The sequence below is a fragment of the Pezoporus wallicus genome, unplaced genomic scaffold, assembly GCF_028554395.1.
Source record: "Pezoporus wallicus isolate ANWC-B61680 ecotype Strahan unplaced genomic scaffold, APGP_CSIRO_Pwel_v1 contig_3952, whole genome shotgun sequence".
In the NCBI taxonomy this organism is placed as follows: Eukaryota; Metazoa; Chordata; class Aves; order Psittaciformes; family Psittacidae; genus Pezoporus; species Pezoporus wallicus.
Window position 1 is genome coordinate 6,969,697 of NW_026635034.1, and position 21,806 is coordinate 6,991,502.

The following is a 21,806-nucleotide window of genomic DNA, read 5'->3' on the forward strand; positions in this document are numbered from 1 at the left end:
GCGGGCCTCCTCCCTACCCGGCGCCTCACCATAGAGCTGCCTTAGCGCGCAGCTCACTGGATGGGCCGGATGCGGAAATGAAGCTCGACGGACGCTCGAAGCCCCGGTCCGGGGGCGGGTGCTGCGTCGGGCCGGGCGGAGCCGCCGGTGTCACACACAGAGCTGCCCTGGGGCAATGCGGGTGGGCAGTGGGGGCATGCTCGTGACTGGCGGGGCAGCCGAGGGGAAGAGCCAAAGGGGCAAGTTGGGTGCTCGGCGCAGAGCCCTCCCGGCGGCGGTGGTGGTGCAGTGAGCCGAGCCGAGCCGAGCCGAGGGGAGAGGAGAGGAGAGGAGGTGGAGGTGGAGGCGACGGCGACCAGCAGCGGCCGGTGGAGTTACGGTGCTGGGGAATAACAGGTCCCGGGCGGTTCGCACAGGGCAAGTCGGCGAGTGCTGCTGCCAAGGGATAAACCCCAACCAACCCCGCTGCAGGGCAGCCCCTCCTGAGGACATGCTGTCTCCTGCTCTGCACACATCTGCGTTCTGTTCTCCAGTAATCATGCAGATTGTTTACTACTTTCAGCTTTTGTTCCTTAGTGAAAAGGAATCTGAGCTAGTTTTCGTGTATGTACCTGTCTCTGCATGTAGCCCAGCAGTCTGTAAGAGTAATAATAACTTTATGTATTTTATTATTGATAAAACATTTTCTGGTATGGTAAGATTTATATATTTTTTCTCTATCATTTATAAAGGTCTTTTCAGGAAAGTCAGGCACAGCTATGTAAAGAAACCAGTGAAAGCACCACTCACAAAGTGTTTGAATGCATTATTTCCATAAATGCCCAAATCTTCAAGATTAAATGAAATTCAGGTAGTCCCAGTAGTGCTTTTCAGAAACAGGCAAAAAAAAAAAAAAGGACTTGAAGATGATCTATCATCCTTAAAGTTGACACTTTTAACAAGATCATTGCAACTTCATTTATATTTTTCTTCACATGTATATTCTACATAATTATTGTTCACAGTTTCGTCACTGCTTTGTCATCAGATTAAAACCTGACCTGGTTTTCTTTCTTTTTTGGCTTTTGCTTTAAAAAAGCATCAAAGGCCTGGTCTGAAGCTGGACTGCAACATCAGGGACTTGTCAACTAACTTAAGACTCAAATCAAATTTTCAATTACAACTGGGTAGCAATGGGGAAAACCAGAAAAGTTTTGGAAAGTTTCACTGGGAAAGACTTCTCATCTTCCAGATGGAATTTCTAGTAAGAACCAGTGAGATAATCACTCTGAAATAGTCTCATTTGAGCTGTGGGAGTTTCAGATTTGTGCTCCTGCTGTGCCTGTTCCAGGCCCTCCCACATCTTGCAGAAATAGACTAAGGATTGGAATATAAAATTGGCATCTGTTTTTCTAGGCAAGTTAAAATTTAACTAGTTATCAACTCAAATGCTCCTAAAAGAGATTGATAGAAAGCCTCTCGCTCCTTTTCCTCTGCAAAATGTTCTCTGTTTCACAGTAACTATTTCCCAAGTGCATTCCCAAGTTCATTATCCTGTGAAGAATTAGGTAAGGTTTTATTCTAAGACAAAAAGATGTTTGAAAAGGAAGTTAAGTGAACCCTATAATAAGGAACACAAATATCTGGTCAAACTAACAAAAAGCAGTTACCTGTTGGTCTAAATACTTAATTTCAAGGAGTTGTGCAAAGTCAGTACTAACATTACAATTGCTATCTAAAAATAAGTTACCATGCAACAACAAACTCCATAACCCATGGGGCCATACAATGAAAAAGCTTTAATTAGTCAGAAAGAAAACCCTCCTGAGGATATCTCTGAAAAATGAGCTGAAGGGATTTATAGTCCCTATGCAGCAACAGAGCTACCCCAAGGAAACTGAAGAACCCAGACTCTTCAGCTGACAGCTTTTCTACCCATCCATGGGCAGAATGTGAGGAAATGGACAGGCTGTTACAAAAGGCACTGTTCAGTAGAGGTTCATCTTGACAACGCATGATTTGGTTCTTGACAATGCTTCAGAAAAATCTGGTCTTAGTTGACAATGCTTCAGAAAAATCTGGTCTTAGTTATTCAGTAAAAGGCAGGCTGGCAAACCTTGGTTTGCTGGTTGAGGGTGTTAAGCCCCCTAACATGCTGCCTTTCCTCAGTGTGAGAAGTTTCTGATCCTGCAGAAGCAGCAGCAGGATGGAGCATGAGCCTATTGTACCACCCCCTGATGAGTTTTACAAGCAGTAGTTTTGCAAGCTCCTGCCTGGCTGGTCACTTATGTGTGTGCATCCTCATGCACTTGTGCTGGTACAAGTGGTGAAACACAGAGTTAAACCACCCAGCGAGGCAAACAAAACCATTAAGAATGGCTGAACTTGGAACACAGTCGGAGTGCTTTTCTCCCTGGGCAGCAAGGCTGGCTGCACAGGGCCCAGCCTCACTGCTCAGGCTGACTCCCACACTGCTCGCTGCCCCCTCAGCTGCCATATGGGTGTCTATGCAAGTTGTGATCACAGAAGCCATCTCAGTCACACATACAAATATATCTCAGACCCCTCCAATGCGCATTTTAAAATTCTGCCCCATTTCAGGGACACAGTTCATCATCTGGCCCCAAAACAATTGTGCTGGCAACCCTGCTGGGGGAATTATGAGGTGGGCAAAAAGGCCAGGAATGGCACCTTTATCCAACCTGAGAAAGAATTTGGGATTACATGCTCAGGAAAGCTGCCACCTTGTAAAGCAGCAAGGGAGCTCAGACAAAATGCAATAACACTTATTTTTGGACATCTTTATGGAGAACATCAGGAAGTTTACCACACTTGACTCCCCTCCTGCAGGGCCTGTTCCAAGAAGGGGCTCGCTCCATGTCCTGTAGCACTGCCCCGATGTGTGCCAGAGTCTGCTATCAGCTCTTGACCAGAAAGGGAGTGCCTTTCTCCAAAATCTTGAAGCTCCATAGAACCCTGGTCTTCACTTGGTAACTTCCTCCAACCAGGTCAAAACCCAGGATATGTCCTTTTCCTCAGGCAGGCATGATTTTTCCAGAAGTATTTATGACTTAGAGGACTGACACAGGAACAGAATTTGGCCATAGGTACAAACCGGCACTGAGTATGTGTAGGATGGAAATTAGAAGAAAACTTCTGGTATTGAGACCAGCAAAGCGGGGGAATAAACGCATAACAGAATTAATAAAGGCAAAAATCTAATTATTCTTAAGTTAAAGCACAGTTATGAAAGGAATTATATGACAGCAGGGCCTCTGAGGTTTGTTTCTTCCTATGACACGACACTGCCATAACTGTTGGGAGTTGCTGCAAATTTGCTCCCCTTTGATGGGGAGAGAAAGAAGCTACGCTACACAATGCAAACTTGTGACTCTTCAAATTTGAAGCCAGAGCACGGAACTCTGCAGTTCACCTTCCAGCGTATGTGAAAGAACTAACTGCTTGTCTACCAACATAGTTCTTGGGTTTCATGGCTTTTCCAGTTGAAAGCCTGTACCTCGCATGACATATATCCACCGAGCACAGGCGCACGCAAGGACGGAAACAGCCTATCGGGCTAATCTCGGGTTGACCACTACAGCACCTGGCGACTCCCCCCCCCCCCACCGCCGCCTGCCGCTCTCCGCACCTCCGCGCTCGGTGCAGGGCGCGGCGAGGCGGTGGCTGCGGGACTCGAACCGATGGTCGTCCCGCGCGGGCGGCGCAGGCGCAGTGCTGGCCGGGGCCGCGGCGGTCGGCGGGCGCGCAAGGGTCGCCGTGTCCCGCCTGTTGGCCCGGCCTCTCCGCAGGAATAGCGCGGGGGCAGCGCCGGTCGCGGGAGCGCGCAGGGGTTCGGGTGCGGTCTCCCCCGCAGCGGTGCCCGGAGCGCGACGCTGATGGGTGTGACGCGCGCGGCTGTGGCGCTCCCCCTGCGCCGGCGGGGAGGCGGCCCTGCGCCCTGACCGGGGCTGCGCCGGCTCCGCGCGGCGGGGACACGGGCTCCGCGGGCGGCTCGGCGCTCCGGGGGTGGCAGCGCCAGCGGTGCCCGGCGCGGAGGCGGTGGGGTGGATCGGTAGCGCCGGTGCGCGCTGCGCAGGGTACAGCACAGCGATGTAGGGGACATGCCCTGACGGGACGGCGAACGGACGGGTGCCGCCTACGAGGGGGAGCAGCGCCAGCGGAGCCTCCCGCGGGAGATTTCGGCAGCAGCCGGCGAGGCCCCCGGGCTCCGCCGCGATGGCTGGGCCCGGGCTCTGGAGGAGCATCAAGTCCCTGCTGCGGAGGAGCGAGGACCCCTTGTTCCTGAACGACTCCAGTGCCTTTGACTTCTCGGACGAGGCGGGGGACGAGGACTTCCCTCGGTTTAACAAGCTGCGGGTGGTGGTGTCGGACGATGCCTCTGAGGCGGCACCGGAGACGCCGGTGGCCGGGGCGCCCCTGGGCCTGCCCTCCGACGACGAGTCCCTGCTGGAGCGGGCCGGAGCCCGCACCGGCCGGCCGGCCCCCTGCGGCGGCTGCAGCAGCCGGCGAGAGCGCTCCAGGCAGAGGACGGTGAAGAAGCGGTTGACGCTCGCTGCCCTCCTCTACCTCCTCTTTATGACCGGGGAGCTCGTAGGTGAGTCGGGGGCTCTGTCGGCCGGATGGACCGCGCAGCCTGTCAGGCTTTCACAGCCCTGGCTTTCGGTAGTTATTAAGAGAAACGATCTGTCATGTAGAGAGATCAAAGATTAGCTGCAAGTTCAGAGAGGGAGGAGGAACAAAGTCCACCTGTATTTTCCATGCAAGAAAAGAAGGAGGAATTTGCAGCTTCCCTCACCTGAATATCATCAGTCCCCCAGACGGCATAAATGGGATTTTTTTTTTGCATGTATAATGGCTTTTTAGTTCTTTGTGTAAGTTTTTCTTGTAAATTTGTAAGGTGTTACTAGCAAGGGAGAAGGAGCATTTTATCATAGACATTAAAAAAAAGATGAACAATTTCATCCTCAGTATTAACTACTGACATAAAATCTCGCTGTGTTTGCAACAAGACGGAAATAAGTGTGACATTTACCATAGTATCAAAACTAATGCTGGGGGATGGTTTACCTTCATTCACCAACAATGTTTCTTATAACCAAAAAGCCAAACCCAGAGCTATCAGAGTGGATGCCATAAGAATCCACCCGCCTGACAACTGCCTGGTGTCCTGCCGCACTCGAGACCAGTGTATTCTCCATCCAGGCGTAAATCATATACACAAAGTCAGTTAAACTAATAGGTATTTTAACACTTCCCATTACAACACGGAAGAATACTAAGTAGTTTGATTAAATTATTTGTGGGGTTTGTTGGTTAGTATTTGGCAGAAGCATGGTGAGTTTTTACCTGGAAATCTGTTCCTGTATAGGTATCTGGTGGCTTGTTGGTCAGAAGAATTAATCTGGTGATCAAATGCAGCTTTTATTGCTCCCTGATAAAGTCACACTATCATTTGCTATGCAGGTAAAAGAGAATCTGTGCACTCGACAGCAGCTTGTACAGGACGACTGTGCTTCATTTCATAGGCTACAGCAGCACAGGCTTGAAATAAATTTGAGGGTGCCCTGGATGCACAGATGAGCTAGGAGATGTTACTCCTTTTCCATTAGCTAATCATTTTTACAAAGGCTAGTATTTATCTTTTAATCTCCATTCACTTATCAATATCAGCATCCTGTTACCATCTGTCTTTTGGGTATGTCCATACCCTTCAGTGCACATGTCTGCTTAGTACTGTGCAGCCTCCTGAAGAACACTTAAATTTTCTCATCCCCAGATTTGAAGTCATGGAGAGCATTACTAAGTGCCAGGACATTGATGTGTGTACTGAGCCAGGTCTCTGTAGCAACTATAACAATTAATTGCCTTTAAATTGCTTTAATTTTAACATGCAAGTCTAAATCAGAGCTAATTGGATGAATTATTGACCATAATTCACTAGCGGGAAAAAAGTCAAGTCAGAAAAACTTTCTGGAAATAAAGAACAGAGGTGCCTCAGGTGTAGTAGCCTGGGACCTACATCCTCCTCCACACCTATGCAGATTCGGTCAGTAATGTCTACATTTGCTTGTGTGAAGTGAGCTTGTGATCACAGATCACTTCTTGTACGACAGCTGTGAATTGTATCTTTAAGACAGAAACTTCTGTAAGATGACATGGAGAAAAAGCATGGCTCAATGATAAATTATACAGTTTGTCCCACATACATAGGAAAAAATCCAGTCTGTTTTTCAGAGACAGACCAGAATACTTACTATATCTGCACAAGTTTTAGTGGGGGGCCAAAGAATGTGGGTTAGTGGAAAGAAGTGGGTTTGTCCTTCAAAATCTCAGTGTGTGGTTAGTCATTAATGACAGTGCCACAGTGCATCAGCTTATCATGGATAAGCTTTCCCATCCATGGATAAGGCAATTCCATTAAACCTTTTGTGAGCATATCCATTTATACTCTTTTTTCTTTGGCTGAGATTTTGGTTCAGCATAAACTCAGGCAAATTTGATAAGGAACATAGTGTTGTACCTCAGACATAGATATCTTTTAACATAACCATGATTTCATCTGATTATATTCATAACAGAGTTCTGATAAACACTGAATTTAGTTCAGCCTAAGAGCCCCTTATTGAATAATATCTCTGAGCTGCCAGCAGCTTGATGCTGAAGTCACTAGGGTGTATCTGTCAGGGACTTTGCGTCCGATTCACGCTGTTGTAGATCTCTCCATAGGTAATGCAGGGGGACATCTAGGAATAATAGGTGTTGAGAGTAAAACATAAGGTGTATGTATGTACCACCAGCCCTATTTCATGTTTTGGGCACTGAGGCACACAGCACTAAGGGCCAGACCTCTGGAATACTTTGTGTCCAACTTCCACAACCAATGAATAGAGGACTCGGGTATCTCTACTTGGGTGGATCTTGACCTGAATGACTTGTCATAGGGCAAATAATCAGCAGCAGAACAAGTAATTAAAGATGGAGCCCTTGAGTCCTGGGTCAGTGCCCTCACCACCTGTTTAACTGTTTCATTCCGGCCCTGTATTGTGTTCTGTCTGCTTGGTTTCAACTTTTGGAACTTTTTTCATTGATCTGAAGCTCAGGTATTTGGGAAACTTTGTTTAATCCTGTAGGACATTTTAACTGACTTCTTTTCGTGATCTTTGACAGTTTTCTCTTCTTAGCTTCTGAAAAAAAGGCAGAAGACCCTATCAGGTGATTCAGTTATTCAGTAAAAATCTTCCTGCTGTCTGTTACTAAGGTCAGGATGAAGGAAATCTTGTTTCAACAGCTTCCTTGTGAAATTGTGATTGGCGTATTGTTTTCCAGAGTACAGCCAAGCTCATTACCCCAGGCCACCTCAGTGCGTGTTGTTTAATTTGACGAACAGTCATTCTAAGTCAGATAACAACTTACGCTTCGTGGGAATCATTTTGCATCATAAAATGAAAAACATATTGCAAGTCCTAGTTAGATTTTCTGGCAGGGTTTTGATGTTTTCAGCTATGTGTAGAGATTTTTAATTGATCATTCATGAGGAGGACTGCTGTCCTTCACAGGTCACTGAAGGCAGTGCTGAGCCATCAAGCTGTCTATTTGTACAGGTTGTAGATGTCTCTTTTTCCCAAGTTGCCGATGGTGTTTAACAACCCTCAGGACTCAGCACCTTTAACCAAGAAATGAACCAATACATTTGGAAAGAGAGAACCTTTGATTTCAGAATTCCATAAATTTCAGTGATGTTTTCTTAGTCCACATGCTGCATTATGATTGCTTCAGTATCCAAATTCCTTCCTTATCATTTTATTTCCGAAGTCTGTCAAAGTGCAAGGCTAGCTGAAATGAAACTGACCCATCTCAGACAGAAGTGATTCTCAAAATTAATACATGGGAATTAACATACGCACTCTAAATGATCACATATGTAAGCTGATTTGAATGCTTTAGATACAAATTCTTGTTTCCTCTGTGTTGACTGTAGAAGAGGCCGAGTTGCATATTTCTAAGTAATTATTTAAAATTACACGAGAACAGAAATTAATTCAGAATGGGAGGGCATAACCCAAAAAGTTGATGAACTGCTAAATCTTAAAAACTTTTGAGCTGTGATGGCCTTTGAAAAATTTCAGCCTTAGGTGAATTTGACTTAGAAACAGGAACAACTGAAGAAGGGGGGGATGGAGGAAGGGAACTAGTTGAACTGTGTATCTGGTAGTTACCTACAGTACAAGCAATACTACAGCATCAGCCATGCTGCCTGTGTTTGGCTGGAGAGGGTATCTCAGGCTGCAGGTGTGTGCATACTCACACAGCCATACACACACAGGTTTTATGACTCGTCTTGAAAGCAGTCAGCCAGTTATGAATGTCCCTTTGCTATTTCCTCATGGTAAGCCTCCTCACTAAGACAGTTTTAATTGTAGATGAAGATACTTTTACTCGAAATGTTAGTTGGAGCCTCAAGCCTGCCAAATGGCACGCCAGCTGCATGCTTTGCTCAGGAGAATTTACAGGCTGAATGTCAATCTCAAGGTAAAAAGAGAAAGTAAATCATAACTTTTCTGAGAAAATGGGCTTAACTTCATGCATATGGAAGACAAGGAAGCCTGTCCTTGATTCCCCTTTGGATAAGGGGTGCTTAAGAGAGTCACATTGTTTAAATCTCTTGCCCATACAACAGCAGCATTAGCAGCTGAATTGGAACAAAGATACTAACCTTTGATCTGAGGTTATTTGTCTCAATACAGCTCATAATTACGAGAAAAATTATGGTAATAAATAACAAAGAAAAATGCTGTTCAAGTGAAAGTCACTGCCTTCAGTATGTATTGGCAGAACATAGCCCTGCCAGGACAGGGAATAATGAAGGTTACAAGATAATGTAATAATAAGGGGGCAGGGTGAATCTACTTGCCACTGAGTCACTGGATTTCTGTCCCTGTTCCGTAATGTCAAAATATTTAACAGATGTAGTTTAATATAAGGATCAACTATTAAACACATGCACATTAACACACAGAGACAAGAAACAAAACTGTTTTGGTCCTGATCTAGCAAATGTTACGATGCAAGTAGTCTGTGAGAATGACAGGAGGGAATCCGTTCTATGTTACTGTTAAGAGAAAGCACACTTCACTGCGCTTGTAACTATGGTAGCTTTAAATTATAGGATGGCATTTTGATTGCAATGGCAAAATACCCCATTTAGTGATTATAACAAGAGCTCTCATGCACTTAATGTACTGTTCTGAAAATAAATAACTGTAAGCTGTGCCAAAAGGATATTATCTACAATTATTAATGTTGTATGTCCTGACTTTTCCAACTTTCTTTTCAGGTGGATATGTTGCTAACAGTCTAGCAATTATGACAGATGCACTTCATATGTTAACTGATCTTAGCGGTATTATTTTGACCCTGCTTGCTCTCTGGCTGTCTGCAAAATCTCCCACAAAGAGGTTCACTTTTGGATTTCATCGCTTAGGTATGTAGGTATCAGCATTTTAAGCAACTGTAAAGATAATCTAATTCTAGAAGTATAAGTAACTAGAAAGAAAGCAGCAGTAAACCCAAGAGTTGCTTTATGTTTAACAGCCTGACACTAATGTCCTTTCACTGGCCACTGTGGAGCCACTACATGGGTTGTATTGTGACAAGGGAATAGATAATAGAAAAAAATACATTTTTAAAGTGTAAATCTCTGCCAGAAGTGAAGTTTGATGGCAGTTTCACAGGAAGCTGGATGAGCCTCTCCATCTCTGTGAAACTAGATTTAGCAGATTCAGAGTTAAGTTCTGAATGCTTGATTCATCTTCCAATCTAAAGAGGAAGGTTGGGGAACTGGACACAGGACATCATTGTAAATATGACTTCCTACAAATGAACCATGGCTTAGAAATTCTACAAAGGGTTCAGAGGAGGGAAGCTGTCCCCAGCAAGAATAAGGGTGGATATGTACCTGTGTTTCATAGCCCATCCATAGTTACTGGGCTGTTGCATTATGTGCATCTTTGTGCTCAGGAATTGAAGCTGTTGAGCAAGAGGACACATTCTTTGGTCACTCACTGGTGTACCACTGTTGCTGCTTGTGGGACACGCCGGGGAGCTTGTTGGTTTAGCTGTACATGTCATTTGTTGTTCACAACAGATAATTGCCAGTGCCCAGGATTTATGAACTCCCATTCTTCAGTAGAATTATGACACTGGAAGAAGGTCCTATTCAATATGAAAAATGACATCTTAATCCAGAACTAAAAAGTTATGTGGAGCATATTATTAGAGGGCTCTGCTCTGCCAGAAGCCACATAAATCAGTATTCCTCTTGCACTCTCCAAACCACACAAAGAAGAGATCAAGATGTCCCATGGTTTGCAATACAATAAGTTACTTAACCTCTGCCCCTTTTAGGTGTGTAAACAAAGAAGTATAAACAGAATTATGTCCTAAACCTTGGAAAGGTATTTTCAGGATTCATTACTTCGCATTTGGAAATGCAATGATGATAAAGGGTGCTTTCATGTGGCTGCTAACTGGATATTAATAGTTCATAATATACAGGTGCAGGTCTTGCAGACATTTAACCAAATGCTTCAAAGCTTTATTTTTCGTAAAATAGATATTTTCTAGTGTCACACTTTGCTACCTCTGCTCTATACATTCTACAGGATATTTTTCAAGGAATTTCAAAGTCTTGTGCAGTCATCATTTGCAATTCATATTTTGGCTGCTAGAACAGCAGCAGAATTCAACAACTCCATCGCTCCTAGTCATTTGTCATCAGTTAGTCACTAGTGCATGAATGCATAACTCTATACACTAGCAAAGATCTTTGGGGCTTTAGCAAGAAAGCATTAACACTGCCGGCATTTCCCATTGCAACCTTTTCTGTCACTAAGTTTTAATTTTGCGACAGGAGCTGCCTTAACACTGAAACCTGACCTTGAACGTACCCCCTGGCAGTTGTTCATACTCTTCAGAATGATGTTTGCTAGCATTCATGCATACTTTAACCCTGTTTAGAGATCATGAGTAGTTTATATATCTTTGTGACTTCTCTAAAGCCAAATAGTACATACATTGAACATGCCATGGCCTAGCTTAAAAACAGGAGTTAATCTTCAGAAAAATAAACTTACTTAACCATTAAAATTTTACTCAGTTCTGTAAATTTTCACTGAGTTTTAAAACAGTTTGAGGGCTCCACTGCACTTGGCAAACAGAAAATTCGTGAGGATTCCTGCCACCTCACCTTTTGTTTTTTTTTTTTCCTTCTCCCCGCTCCATTGCCAAGAGGAATCCTGGCCAGACTAACCCAGTGTGGCCCATGGGCTAGATGTGGCCCATAGAATTAGTCTGTATTGCCCAACATCACATCATCCAAGGGAGCAGCTTCTCAGTTCTGCAGCAGTTACTCCCCTTTTTCTGCTGCCCAGTGCCAGGAGGTGGTCAAACACTAGAACAGGTTGTTGAGTCTCCACAGTTGGAAATACTCAAAACCCAACTGAACACAACCCTGAGCAACCTGCTGCAGCTGACCCTGCTTTGAGCAGGACTGTAGAGTTTCCAGGGGTTCCCTTCTACCTCAGCCATTCTGTGTAAATAGTAACAGTGCAGCCCTCTGTGAAGGAGTCTGCAAGTGGGGAGAGGAGTTTCTATGTCTGCAGTAAGGAAGAGGAAGTGAATAAAGGCCCTGCAAGAGACCCCCAAACCTTGACCTAGGTTCTGCAAGTACAGAATAATGAGATGGTTCAAAATTACTATACACAGGTTTCTTTTTGCAGTCACATCTGTGAAATCAATTTGCCTCATTTCAGGCATGGAGTCTGAATGCCATGGCCTGAGGGCGCAGTTTCACACATCAGCAAATGTTGGCAATGGAAGAAAGCCGTAACAGATCTTTCCAAATACTCTATATGCAAGAAGCTTGTCAACAAATAATACAGGCTCAACAATAGCTTGGATTTCATGAAAGATGTTAAAACATGACAGAATGTTAAAAAAAGGGTACAGATCGAGCATCTGTCACAATGAAAATATGGCACATTTGTTTGAAGATAGGAATGTGTGTAAGAACTCTGTCATTGCTGACCTGCTGTGTATTCATTTTTAAGATAATCCATATATACAGTAAGCATGAAAACATACTAATGAGCAATGTTTCTGGTGCTTATTATGACTTTTGTTTGCAGAACGATGAATTTTCGAACTTGTTCCCATAAACATTGCATTGTAAAGACAACAGGCATATTAAGGTGTCTCATCAAATTCCAGATGGGAATTCACACTAGTTCTCATTTATTTGAATTCTCCTTGAGTACATAATATGTATACTCCATCTTCAGTTTTATTCCATTTTCAGTGGTGAAAAGGAAGCTGACAGATTCAGAAATGGGTTAGAAAAGTGAAGACAAAATAATGGAAATTGCAGTCATGTCTAAAAAGGATTATATTCTCGAAGCCCAAATAGTTCTGTTTCACCACAAAGTGGAGATACGTCCTTCTCAGTGAGGCACTGAGCAGATTTAAGCATAGATATGGACCTGGCATTTTTCCATTGCTGCAAACACAATGTTAGTAATGACAGAATCAGTCAGTCCACTGAGACAGTATACAGTTAATTTCAGAAGAAGTGAAAGATGTCTGCACAAATCTACAATGCTGACATTACAGTGGGCCTGTGAAAGAAACTGCAAGGGAAACACTGGTTTCCATTTCAGAAAATATGGTTTTCCATTGTAAAACCACAATGTGTAATTTTTCTGGTAAATGCTAATGTGCTTCACAATTTTTTTTAAAAGCATTCTGGAAAACCTGTTAAGGAATGTACTGAGGTTTCTTCAGGCTGTTGCCCTGAATAATCTGCCTGCTTTGTACAGAACACTGCCACTTGCACAGATATTTCCAGGATTTTCATGTTGCTCTGAAATCATCTTGAGATTGTGACAGTTGCCATCCAGAGCCTTGTTACTGCCTGGTAATGCTGGTACTGGTCCAGGCACTGACACACTGCTGAACAGCTGAACGTGTGGGTGAGAGTTTCTTCTCCCATAACAATGTTAAAAATTCCGTATGTGGATCAAGTGATTTGGGTGATATTAAAATGCTTATACAGCAGCATGTTTTTTACTGTAATATTCAATAAATACAGTTAAGGCAGTTCTGTGTTACAAATGACACCTTCAGCAGTAACCAAAGTTGTACTACACACTGACAGATCAAAAGCAGAGGCAGAAGTGAGGAACTTCACAGATCAGTATTCTTAGAACTGTGGTAAAGCCACAAGTAGAATTTTGCCCTTACTGGAGAATAAATCAGGGCAACTTGTGTGAACAAGGGGGAAGAACAACTATTAAAATTCCAAGTAAATTAATTCCAACTCTGATCTTTGAATTCACACAGGAAAGCTGAGATCCTGGTGATCCATCTGGCAAATGACAGTAATGAGTGCTATGCATAATGATTACACATTACTCAGGCATGCCTATGAATTCACATGCAATACAGTGGAGCTGGCATTAAGGTTTTCCCGTTTTTTTTTGTAAAATCCTATATTAACTTGCTTATAACCGAGAGTCTTAACTGGGCCAATGTTTTCTCTGTCAGGCTTTTTGCCTTTTTTATTTGTCTGTTTCTCTTTTAAGTTTCAGCTACAATAGGGCAATCATTTTCAGAATATGAAGCTAGAAGTTAAAAGTATGTTCAATATTAAAAGGAATCTAGTGACCCATTTGGAAATACCTATATTCTGTATGGTAGGACCTTAAAACGGTAGTGTGAACTCATTGTCCTCAGGTTTATGTACACTATTAGCAGCCCACTTCCGTGACTCAGGTAGCGAGGCAGACAGCACTAAGGTCCTGAACCCATAAAATATTCAGGCCTATTCACCTCCCATCAGAACAGCAGGAGCCTTGTGGAGAACTGTAACCACTTCCCACAGATGTAAACGGCAGCGGAAGGCGCAGGACAATGAAAGAATAGGAGGTTTTTTCCCTAATTTTCTCTTTACTTAGGTATATGTGCCCTTTTGCAAATCCCTGCTGATTGGATATAATTCCTACGTCAAAATCTTGGTCATAACACTCTTGTAAAATATGAGTATTTGGTAAATGTAAGATAATGTTAAAACCACGTATTACAGCTATACAGAAACACATTAAGCAGTCCTTCATAGCTGAAATCTGCACTAGATAATGTGTATGTAAACGTATGTCAAGAAGGTTAGACTCACTTTTGTAATGTTGTTTCCTTTCTGTTTGCAGAAGTATTGTCTGCCATCATTAGTGTACTGCTGGTCTATATCCTTATGGCATTCCTCTTGTATGAAGCTGTTCAAAGAACTATCCATATGGACTATGAAATAAATGGTGATATCATGCTGATTACAGCAGCCGTCGGTGTTGCAGTTAACTTAATGTAAGATCTCCCTTTCTTTTCATTAACACTCATAAATGTATTTCTGAATAAGCTGCTAATTCATTCATGGCCTGTATCTTTCTCCTGGAATGTAATTTTGCTGGACATCTTCATAAGACAAGAAATGATACTAAGTATTATTTTTTCAATTCTTTAGTTTAAAAGGGAAAAAAAACCCCAACCCTAAAGCCTGTTTTTCTTCTTTCCCTTTCAGAATGGGTTTTTTGCTGAATCAGTCTGGCCACCTTCACTCCCACTCCCACTCCCATTCCCACCCTCACTCTCATGTACCTCAGTCGAACTCTCCTAACACAGCCCATAGCAGCAGCCACGGGCACAGCAGCCTTGCCGTCAGAGCAGCGTTTGTACATGCCCTTGGGGACCTGGTACAAAGTATTGGTGTGCTCGTGGCTGCATACATCATACGCTTTAAGGTAAGGAATGGCCAGCCTTTGAGGCAGGGGGAATTGGTTTAATTTCAATTTTGGTGATTAAAAAGGGACTTGGTTTTATAAGTTATTAAACAAATATATTGTGATATTCTGTTTTAAGCTTCATACATTCATACAAAATAACTGTATTATGTATTTTGTAACTCTTCAAACAAACAAAAAAAATTCATGAAGGTTGGAGCTAGAAGTAACTATTTTCTGAGTCATGCTTTTTAAGTAAGTGAGCTTATTTTCATACATGCTTTAACACTTTGGAACTTCCCTTGCAGCCAGAATACAAGATTGCTGATCCTATATGTACATATGTATTCTCCATACTGGTGGTTTTGACAACAGTTCGAATTCTGTGTGACACAGGAGTTATTATTCTGGAAGGTAAGATCTGTGCACAGTCTGCAGTACTTTACATGTCAAATACCAGTGAGCACTGGCACTTTTTTTGACATCATAATTACCATCTCTAGCAACATGGATTGAGTCTGGAAACCTGTTTATCCTCTTGCTTCTTTAGTCTGTTGGTTCTTGATGGCTCATTTAAATCACAGAAGTCTTAAGGTGCCTTTGACCTCTGTCAGAATCACACAAGTCATAGGTCTTCACCATTTGGAGATGGTGAAGTGAAATGTATGGAACTTTCTGGTGTGTCTGAGTGCTGTCAGCTAACTAAGTGAACATTTGCCCTGTCTCAGTTCTACACTTGCCCTTTAATCACTTGTAAAGTTAAAGTGACTATGAAAGCGTGTAAAAGGGGAAAGCAAGAATAAGATGAATGGCTGGACAGGTTGTTCATGTCTGTCTTGTCTTCCCCTTTTCACAGGTACTGTTGTATTACTTGCATGCTTCTACTGTTAACCATAGGTGAAGCTACATGTAAAAGAGCAGTGTAAATAGGAATAAAGAAAAAAGGAAAGAAAAGCTGAACACAAACTAAAGCATGTTACCTCATGTGGCGACTTAGAAGGCAAGATGCCAGCATTATTTGCATTATCACAGCTAACATGCCAACTACTACTGCTTGATATAGTACTTTTACCTTAAGAAAGTGAAGGTGTTAGGGGTGGGATAAAAATCCTCAGTTTCAGTTGCACCTTCCTAGCTGTCTCATGTGATCTATTATTGACTTTACGTTTATTATGTTAGGCTTAACCAGGAATCTCAAAATCTTCAATGTCAAGTGCTTTTGCTGTCATTTAGAAGGAAAAAAAACCCCAACCCCAACATAACAATCTAACAAAATGGAAGTTCACTGAGAAGGCAAAAATGGTGACATTTGCTTAAGAAACCTCAGTCAGCTGCAAGGCAGTAGCTAAGATTTAGGTGAAGAAAACAGGACAAAATAATGGTGCATTCCAGATATTTTGAGTTGTAGCTATTTGCATAGGTATCCCAGTTGTTATAAAATCTTCAAATTAATGATGTTATTAAAAGTGATGGTAGGTGGGCTGTATGTGTGCTAGGGAATTTTTCCAACTCAGATCCATGATCTCCAGAGAATGAACTTGCATTTATATTGGAAACTACTACTACAACATCAAGGTCCTTGCACTTGCATCAGAATTCAGTATTAGTTTTAACTTAAGTTTCATCACTATATTAGGATGCTGAATTAAAAACTTAAATGATTATCTAATAAGAGCAATGAGATTCTAGCTTTTAAAAGATATTTAAAGGCAGCATGGAAGTCTGAAGGTGCTGAAGTTTCAAAAGAGATGGTACTGGAACTAACATGATTTAAAAGACAGTGAAAACAAGTTCAGAGAGGAGTCACTTCAGAAATTCTGAAGAAAATAGAGAAGCAAGTGGCTGAACACCTTATGGCATATATAATCAAACTCATAAAACTGAAAGATGAGCAGTAAAAAGCTATGATAAAAACAAAACTGTTTGGAAACAGAGTTTATTCAGTACTTTTGTACTAGTTTTTGAAGTGTGTTGATCATTTAAATTTTTGATTCTGCTCTTTGTACAGCTAAAGGGTGGAGTAGGGAAACTATAGAGGTGCTGAAAGTACTACATCTAGAACGTCTTGGTCAGTGCAGTCATTGGTGCACTATAAGATGAAAGTCATCTATAAGATGAAAGTCATACGTTTAACCGCTGCAGATGGATTGCTATGAGCATTTGAAAATACCAGGTACCTGAAGAGAGAAGTTTCAGGACACAGGGCCTACCTAGAATCATAGAATAATTAGGGTTGGAAAGGACCTTAAGATTATCTAGTTCCAACCCCCATGCCGTGGGCAGGGACACCTCCCACTAAACCATGCCACCCAAGGCTCTGTCCAGCCTGGCCTTAAACACTGCCAGGGATGGAGCATTCACAACTTCCCTGGGCAACTGTCCTGGGTTCAGAGTTACCCGGAAGGACATGGGCTTCCGGGTGGGACTCGTTTCTTGGCTGGTGGTATCGTATTCTCTTCCCTTGTTATTTTCCCTTACCATTGTTGTAGTTGGTAGTAGCAGTGGTGATTTGTGTTGTACACTGGTTGCTGGACTGTTCTTGTCTCAACCTGTAAGAGTTGCACCCTTTCGATCCGCCTCCCCGTTCCTCCGGGAGCGGGGAAGGGGAGAGCCCCGGTGGGGGGGGGGGGCCCTCGATTGTTGTCAGCCCGGCACCACTCACTGGGAGTGAGTGAACTAGTTGCCTGACTGGGTTTAAACCACGACAGCAACCCATTCCAGTGCCTCACCACCCTTACAGTAAAGAACTTCTTCCTTATATCCAACCTAAACTTCCCCTGTTTAAGTTTTAACCCATTACCCCTTTTCCTGTCACTACAGTCCCTAACAAAGAGTCCATCCCCAGCATCCCTATAGGCCCCCTTCAGATACTGGAAGGCTGCTATGAGGTCTCCACGCAGCCTTCTCTTCTCCAAGCTGAACAGCCCCAACTTTCTCAGCCTGTCTTCATACGGGAGGTGCTCCAGTCCCCCGATCATCCTCGTGGCCCTTCTCTGGACTTGTTCCAACAGTTCCATGTCCTTTTTATGTTGAGGACACCAGAACTGCACACAATACTCCAGGTGAGGTCTCACAAGAGCAGAGTAGAGGGGCAGGATCACCTCCTTCAACCTGCTGGTCACGCTCCTTTTGATGCAGCCCAGGATACGGTTGGCTTTCTGGGCTGCAAGCGCACACTGAAGCCGGCTCATGTTCATTTTCTCATCCACCAACACCCCCAAGTCCTTCTGCACAGGGCTGCTCTGAATCTCTTCTCTGCCCAACCTGTAGCTGTGCCTGGGATTGCTCTGACCCAGGTGTAGGACCTTGCACTTGGCATGGTTAAACTTCATGAGGTTGGCATCAGCCCACCCCACAAGCCTGTCGAGGTCCCTCTGGATGGCATTCCTTCCCTCCAGGGTATCAACCGAACCACACAGCTTGGTGTCATCGGCAAACTTGCTGAGGGCGCACTCAATCCCACTGTCCATGTCAGCAACGAAAATGTTGAACAAGACCGGTCCCAACACTGATCCCTGAGGGACACCACTTGTTACTGGTTTCCAGCCGGACATTGAGCCATTGACCACAACTCTTTGTGTGCGGCCATCCAGCCAGTTCTTTATCCACCGAGTGGTCCATCCATCAAATTGATGTCTCTCCAATTTAGAGACAAGGATGTCGTGTGGGACAGTGTCGAACGCTTTACACAAGTCCAGGTAGATGACATCAACTGCTCTACCCCTGTCCATCAGTTCTGTAGCCCCATCATAGAAGGCCACCAAATTGGTCAGGCAGGATTTCCCCTTAGTGAAGCCATGCTGGCTGTCACCAAGCACCTTGTTGTTTTTCATGTGCCTTAGCATGCCTTCCAGGAGAATCTGCTCCAAGATATTGCCAGGCAAAGAGGTGAGACTGACTGCTCTGTAATTCCCTGGGTCATCCATTTTCCCCTTCTTGAAAATGGGGGTTACCTAGCATGTTGGTTTTTTAGATTCTGAGCTGAGAGTCTGGTCTAACCAGTGACGAGGGGTTAGAAGCTGCAGTAACGTCTACATTGCACCAAAGGATCTAATGCTGGCTATTGCTAGAGATTCTGCACAGGACAAATTATGTTGAAGAGAACACTGCAGTTAATGTACAATTTCTGTATCCATATTTGACTTTATATGCCAATTTGCATATTCTTCTCTATTGAGAACCTGGAAGTTACTGATCACAATTTATGAACTCTTTTGAGATCTGTCATGACATTTTAAAGGCCACTGAGAGTCTGCAAAAGACAGAATTAATTCTGTCTTATGTTTGGTATCATAGGGGTTCCAAGGCATTTAAATGTGGATCGCATTAAGGAAGACTTGATGAAAATTGAAGATGTTTATTCTATAGAAGACTTAAATGTTTGGTCTCTTACTGCAGGAAAAACAACTGCCATAGTCCACTTGCAACTAGGTAAGCTGCTGTGTAGCATAATTCTGAACACAATGATTCTAAGTGAAATGTAAGTGTAGGAAAAAAAAAAAAAAAAACAAACCAAAAAATCTAACACTTTCTCTTCCAATTTTTATTTACGTTGAACCAGGAAATATCACTGCAGGGGGGATGTTTGCTACCTGTGGGTTTGTACAGTAAGTTATAAAACCCACTTGCCCAGAAAGTCAGTGTAAATGAAAACTGGGCAAAGAAATACATTCATACTGAAATATCCAATACAGATTCCTGGATGTATGTGTGTACATGTAAAATTTCTGTTCAGAAATTCCCTTACTTGTCCAGGGAAAGACAGGGTGAAGCTCTAATGTAGAACAATCTGATAGGAAAAATAAATACGTTCTGCCAAAACCTGCTGATTTAGACACCTAACTATCATAAATATTAATTCTTAGTAAGAAAGCTCTTTTTTTTTTTTTTTTTTTGCAGGGGGTGGTACCTAACACAGTTTTATCAAGATGTGATTCTAGTTAGAGGATGTAGACCTAAATATCAAATAATAAATAGAAAGCACATAATGACCACAGAACAGTATGGATAAGTGAATGAGAAGACATTCTAGTTGGTAACACTGGGTTGTCCAGGTTTCTTGAGGAGGGAATTCTATTAATTATTGTCTTGATTTTCCAGTTCCTGGTAGTTCATCTAAATGGGAGGAAGTTCAGTCCAAGGCTCGACAACTGCTGCTGAACACATTCGGAATGTACAAGTGCTCTGTGCAGCTTCAGAGTTACAAACAGGAAATGAGCAAAACCTGCGCAAGTTGTCAGAATTCCAGTGCCTGATTTCTATGTTTTGGGAACTGCTGCCTTATTCTTTATCTTGTAGTCAAAGACTGAGAGCAATAAATGCAAAATGAAAATGATCAAACAGAAACCATTAATATGTGGATTTATACCATGTAACATGCAGCAGGGAGAACTGGTGCTGCAAAAAGTGCAGTGGTTGCCCTACAGAACATGTATCTCACTCTCTCCCTTGTACTGGTTTATTCAAGTTATGATGATTTGGAGACAAAGCTGTTTTCAGATTGTTTACAAACTGCAACATGGCTCTGCAGATACCTCACAAATTACAGTCCCATATTGTCCTTGAATAACTATGTACCACAAAGTACCTGCACTCCAAATGGAGCATCAAGTATTCAGTATTTCAGTTCAAGTCTCTAATGCTGATCATGCCAGAATGTCATAATATGTCATGATCCCTGAAATCATTATACAGTATTTTTGCAATAGTAATTTTCATAAAGTATCTTAAGACTATAATGCATACAGTGCTAGTTGAATTGTTTTGGAAACTCTCTCTTTGGAGACACTGAAAAATACAGCATTTACTGTACCCAGACCAGAAAGTTAGCTTTAATCTGGGCATTCAGAGATCCAGACAGGAAGATCCTTGCCCAGACTTCTGGTATTTAACTAGAGACCCAGCACTGGACCCAAAGTGTTTTAGGTGATCAGTTATCTTTGATGTATTTTAGAATAGGGTTTATAAATTAGAAACAGGTTATTTATTTAAAAAGTTTTGACTTGTAAGATGAGTTTGTTGTTAACGATCTTGAATGTCTAAACCAACATTTGATTGACATTAAAAGGCCAGTTGATTAGCATGCCTTCTATTATAATTAATAAATGTCCTGTAATTGATTATTTTTCCAAGATTCTTTTGAAAGAAAAGTCAAATGACAGAAACTATGCTTGACATGGAGATACTCTCAAACACAACCAACAGACATGCAAAACAGGATTGAACATCTAAACAGGAAAGCGGGAGAGGAAGTTTTAGGTATGTACTATTCCCTCAGTCACAGCTATCTCTGACCTTTTCAGCTTTGCTTTGATCACACTATGGCAGTATCCTGATAAGAATGCCACTGCAATAACAGTCCCCACTACCTGGCTTTATTCATAAAGCAAAATCCAAGCAAGTTCAGTAATGTAATGGTGTTGGACAAAAATATCGTAACACCCAACAGAGGTAGAAAGGCCTTTTCTTATTTACAGAAAGATGAGGCAATTTGAAGACTATTCATCCAGACACCTCAAAATCCACAAAACTGAATTTCTCCACCTTGCGGTGGAAACCCTGTAATCCGAATGTACACCGGATAACCAAACCTGACACCACGTTATTGTACACCTTAAAACGCAGATGTGCGCCTGCTTCTGAATCATTTATGCTGAAGATGCTAAGGGCAACAAGAGTACGACCTGCAAAGTTCAGAAGATGGGAGGAACTTGGCTCAGAGATTTTTTACTTATTCTGTACTTTAGTCTTTATGCAGAACTTCCACTGACATCAAAATAGTTCTCTGTGTGGATCAGAAAGGAAGATTTTTGCCCAGTAATGGATATTGTGACATTCAACTGTGAATACTTAAGCTATTGTCTGTTCTGAAACTTGCTAGGGTTTCACATACTCGTTGGGCTGATCTATACCTGCAGTCTGGGGTCACAGTCTTGGCTTCTTGTCTCTCCTTATGCAAGGTAGGGGTCACATGATGACCTT

At 42.8% G+C, this 21,806-nt stretch overlaps 1 protein-coding gene across 1 annotated transcript; it reads left to right on the forward strand.

Annotated features, from left to right (window-relative positions):
- Positions 1-4,027: 4,027 nt before the first annotated feature.
- On the forward strand, positions 4,028-21,033 carry SLC30A4 (solute carrier family 30 member 4). The gene is made up of 7 exons (XM_057396805.1): positions 4,028-4,594; positions 9,335-9,481; positions 14,259-14,412; positions 14,627-14,846; positions 15,134-15,239; positions 19,122-19,256; positions 19,926-21,033. Exons 1-7 carry the CDS (start codon positions 4,216-4,218, stop codon positions 20,078-20,080), a joined length of 1,296 nt encoding a protein of 431 aa, XP_057252788.1. The 5' UTR covers positions 4,028-4,215; the 3' UTR covers positions 20,081-21,033.
- Positions 21,034-21,806: the final 773 nt, after the last annotated feature.

Coding starts and splice junctions, on each gene's coding strand:
- SLC30A4 (XM_057396805.1), top strand. CDS start 4,216: ATGGCTGGGCCCGGGCTCTGGAGGAGCATCAAGTCCCTGCTGCGGAGG. Junction 14,413..14,626: donor GGTGTTGCAGTTAACTTAAT/GTAAGATCTCCC, acceptor TTTCCCTTTCAG/AATGGGTTTTTTGCTGAATC. Junction 15,240..19,121: donor AGGAGTTATTATTCTGGAAG/GTAAGATCTGTG, acceptor TTGGTATCATAG/GGGTTCCAAGGCATTTAAAT.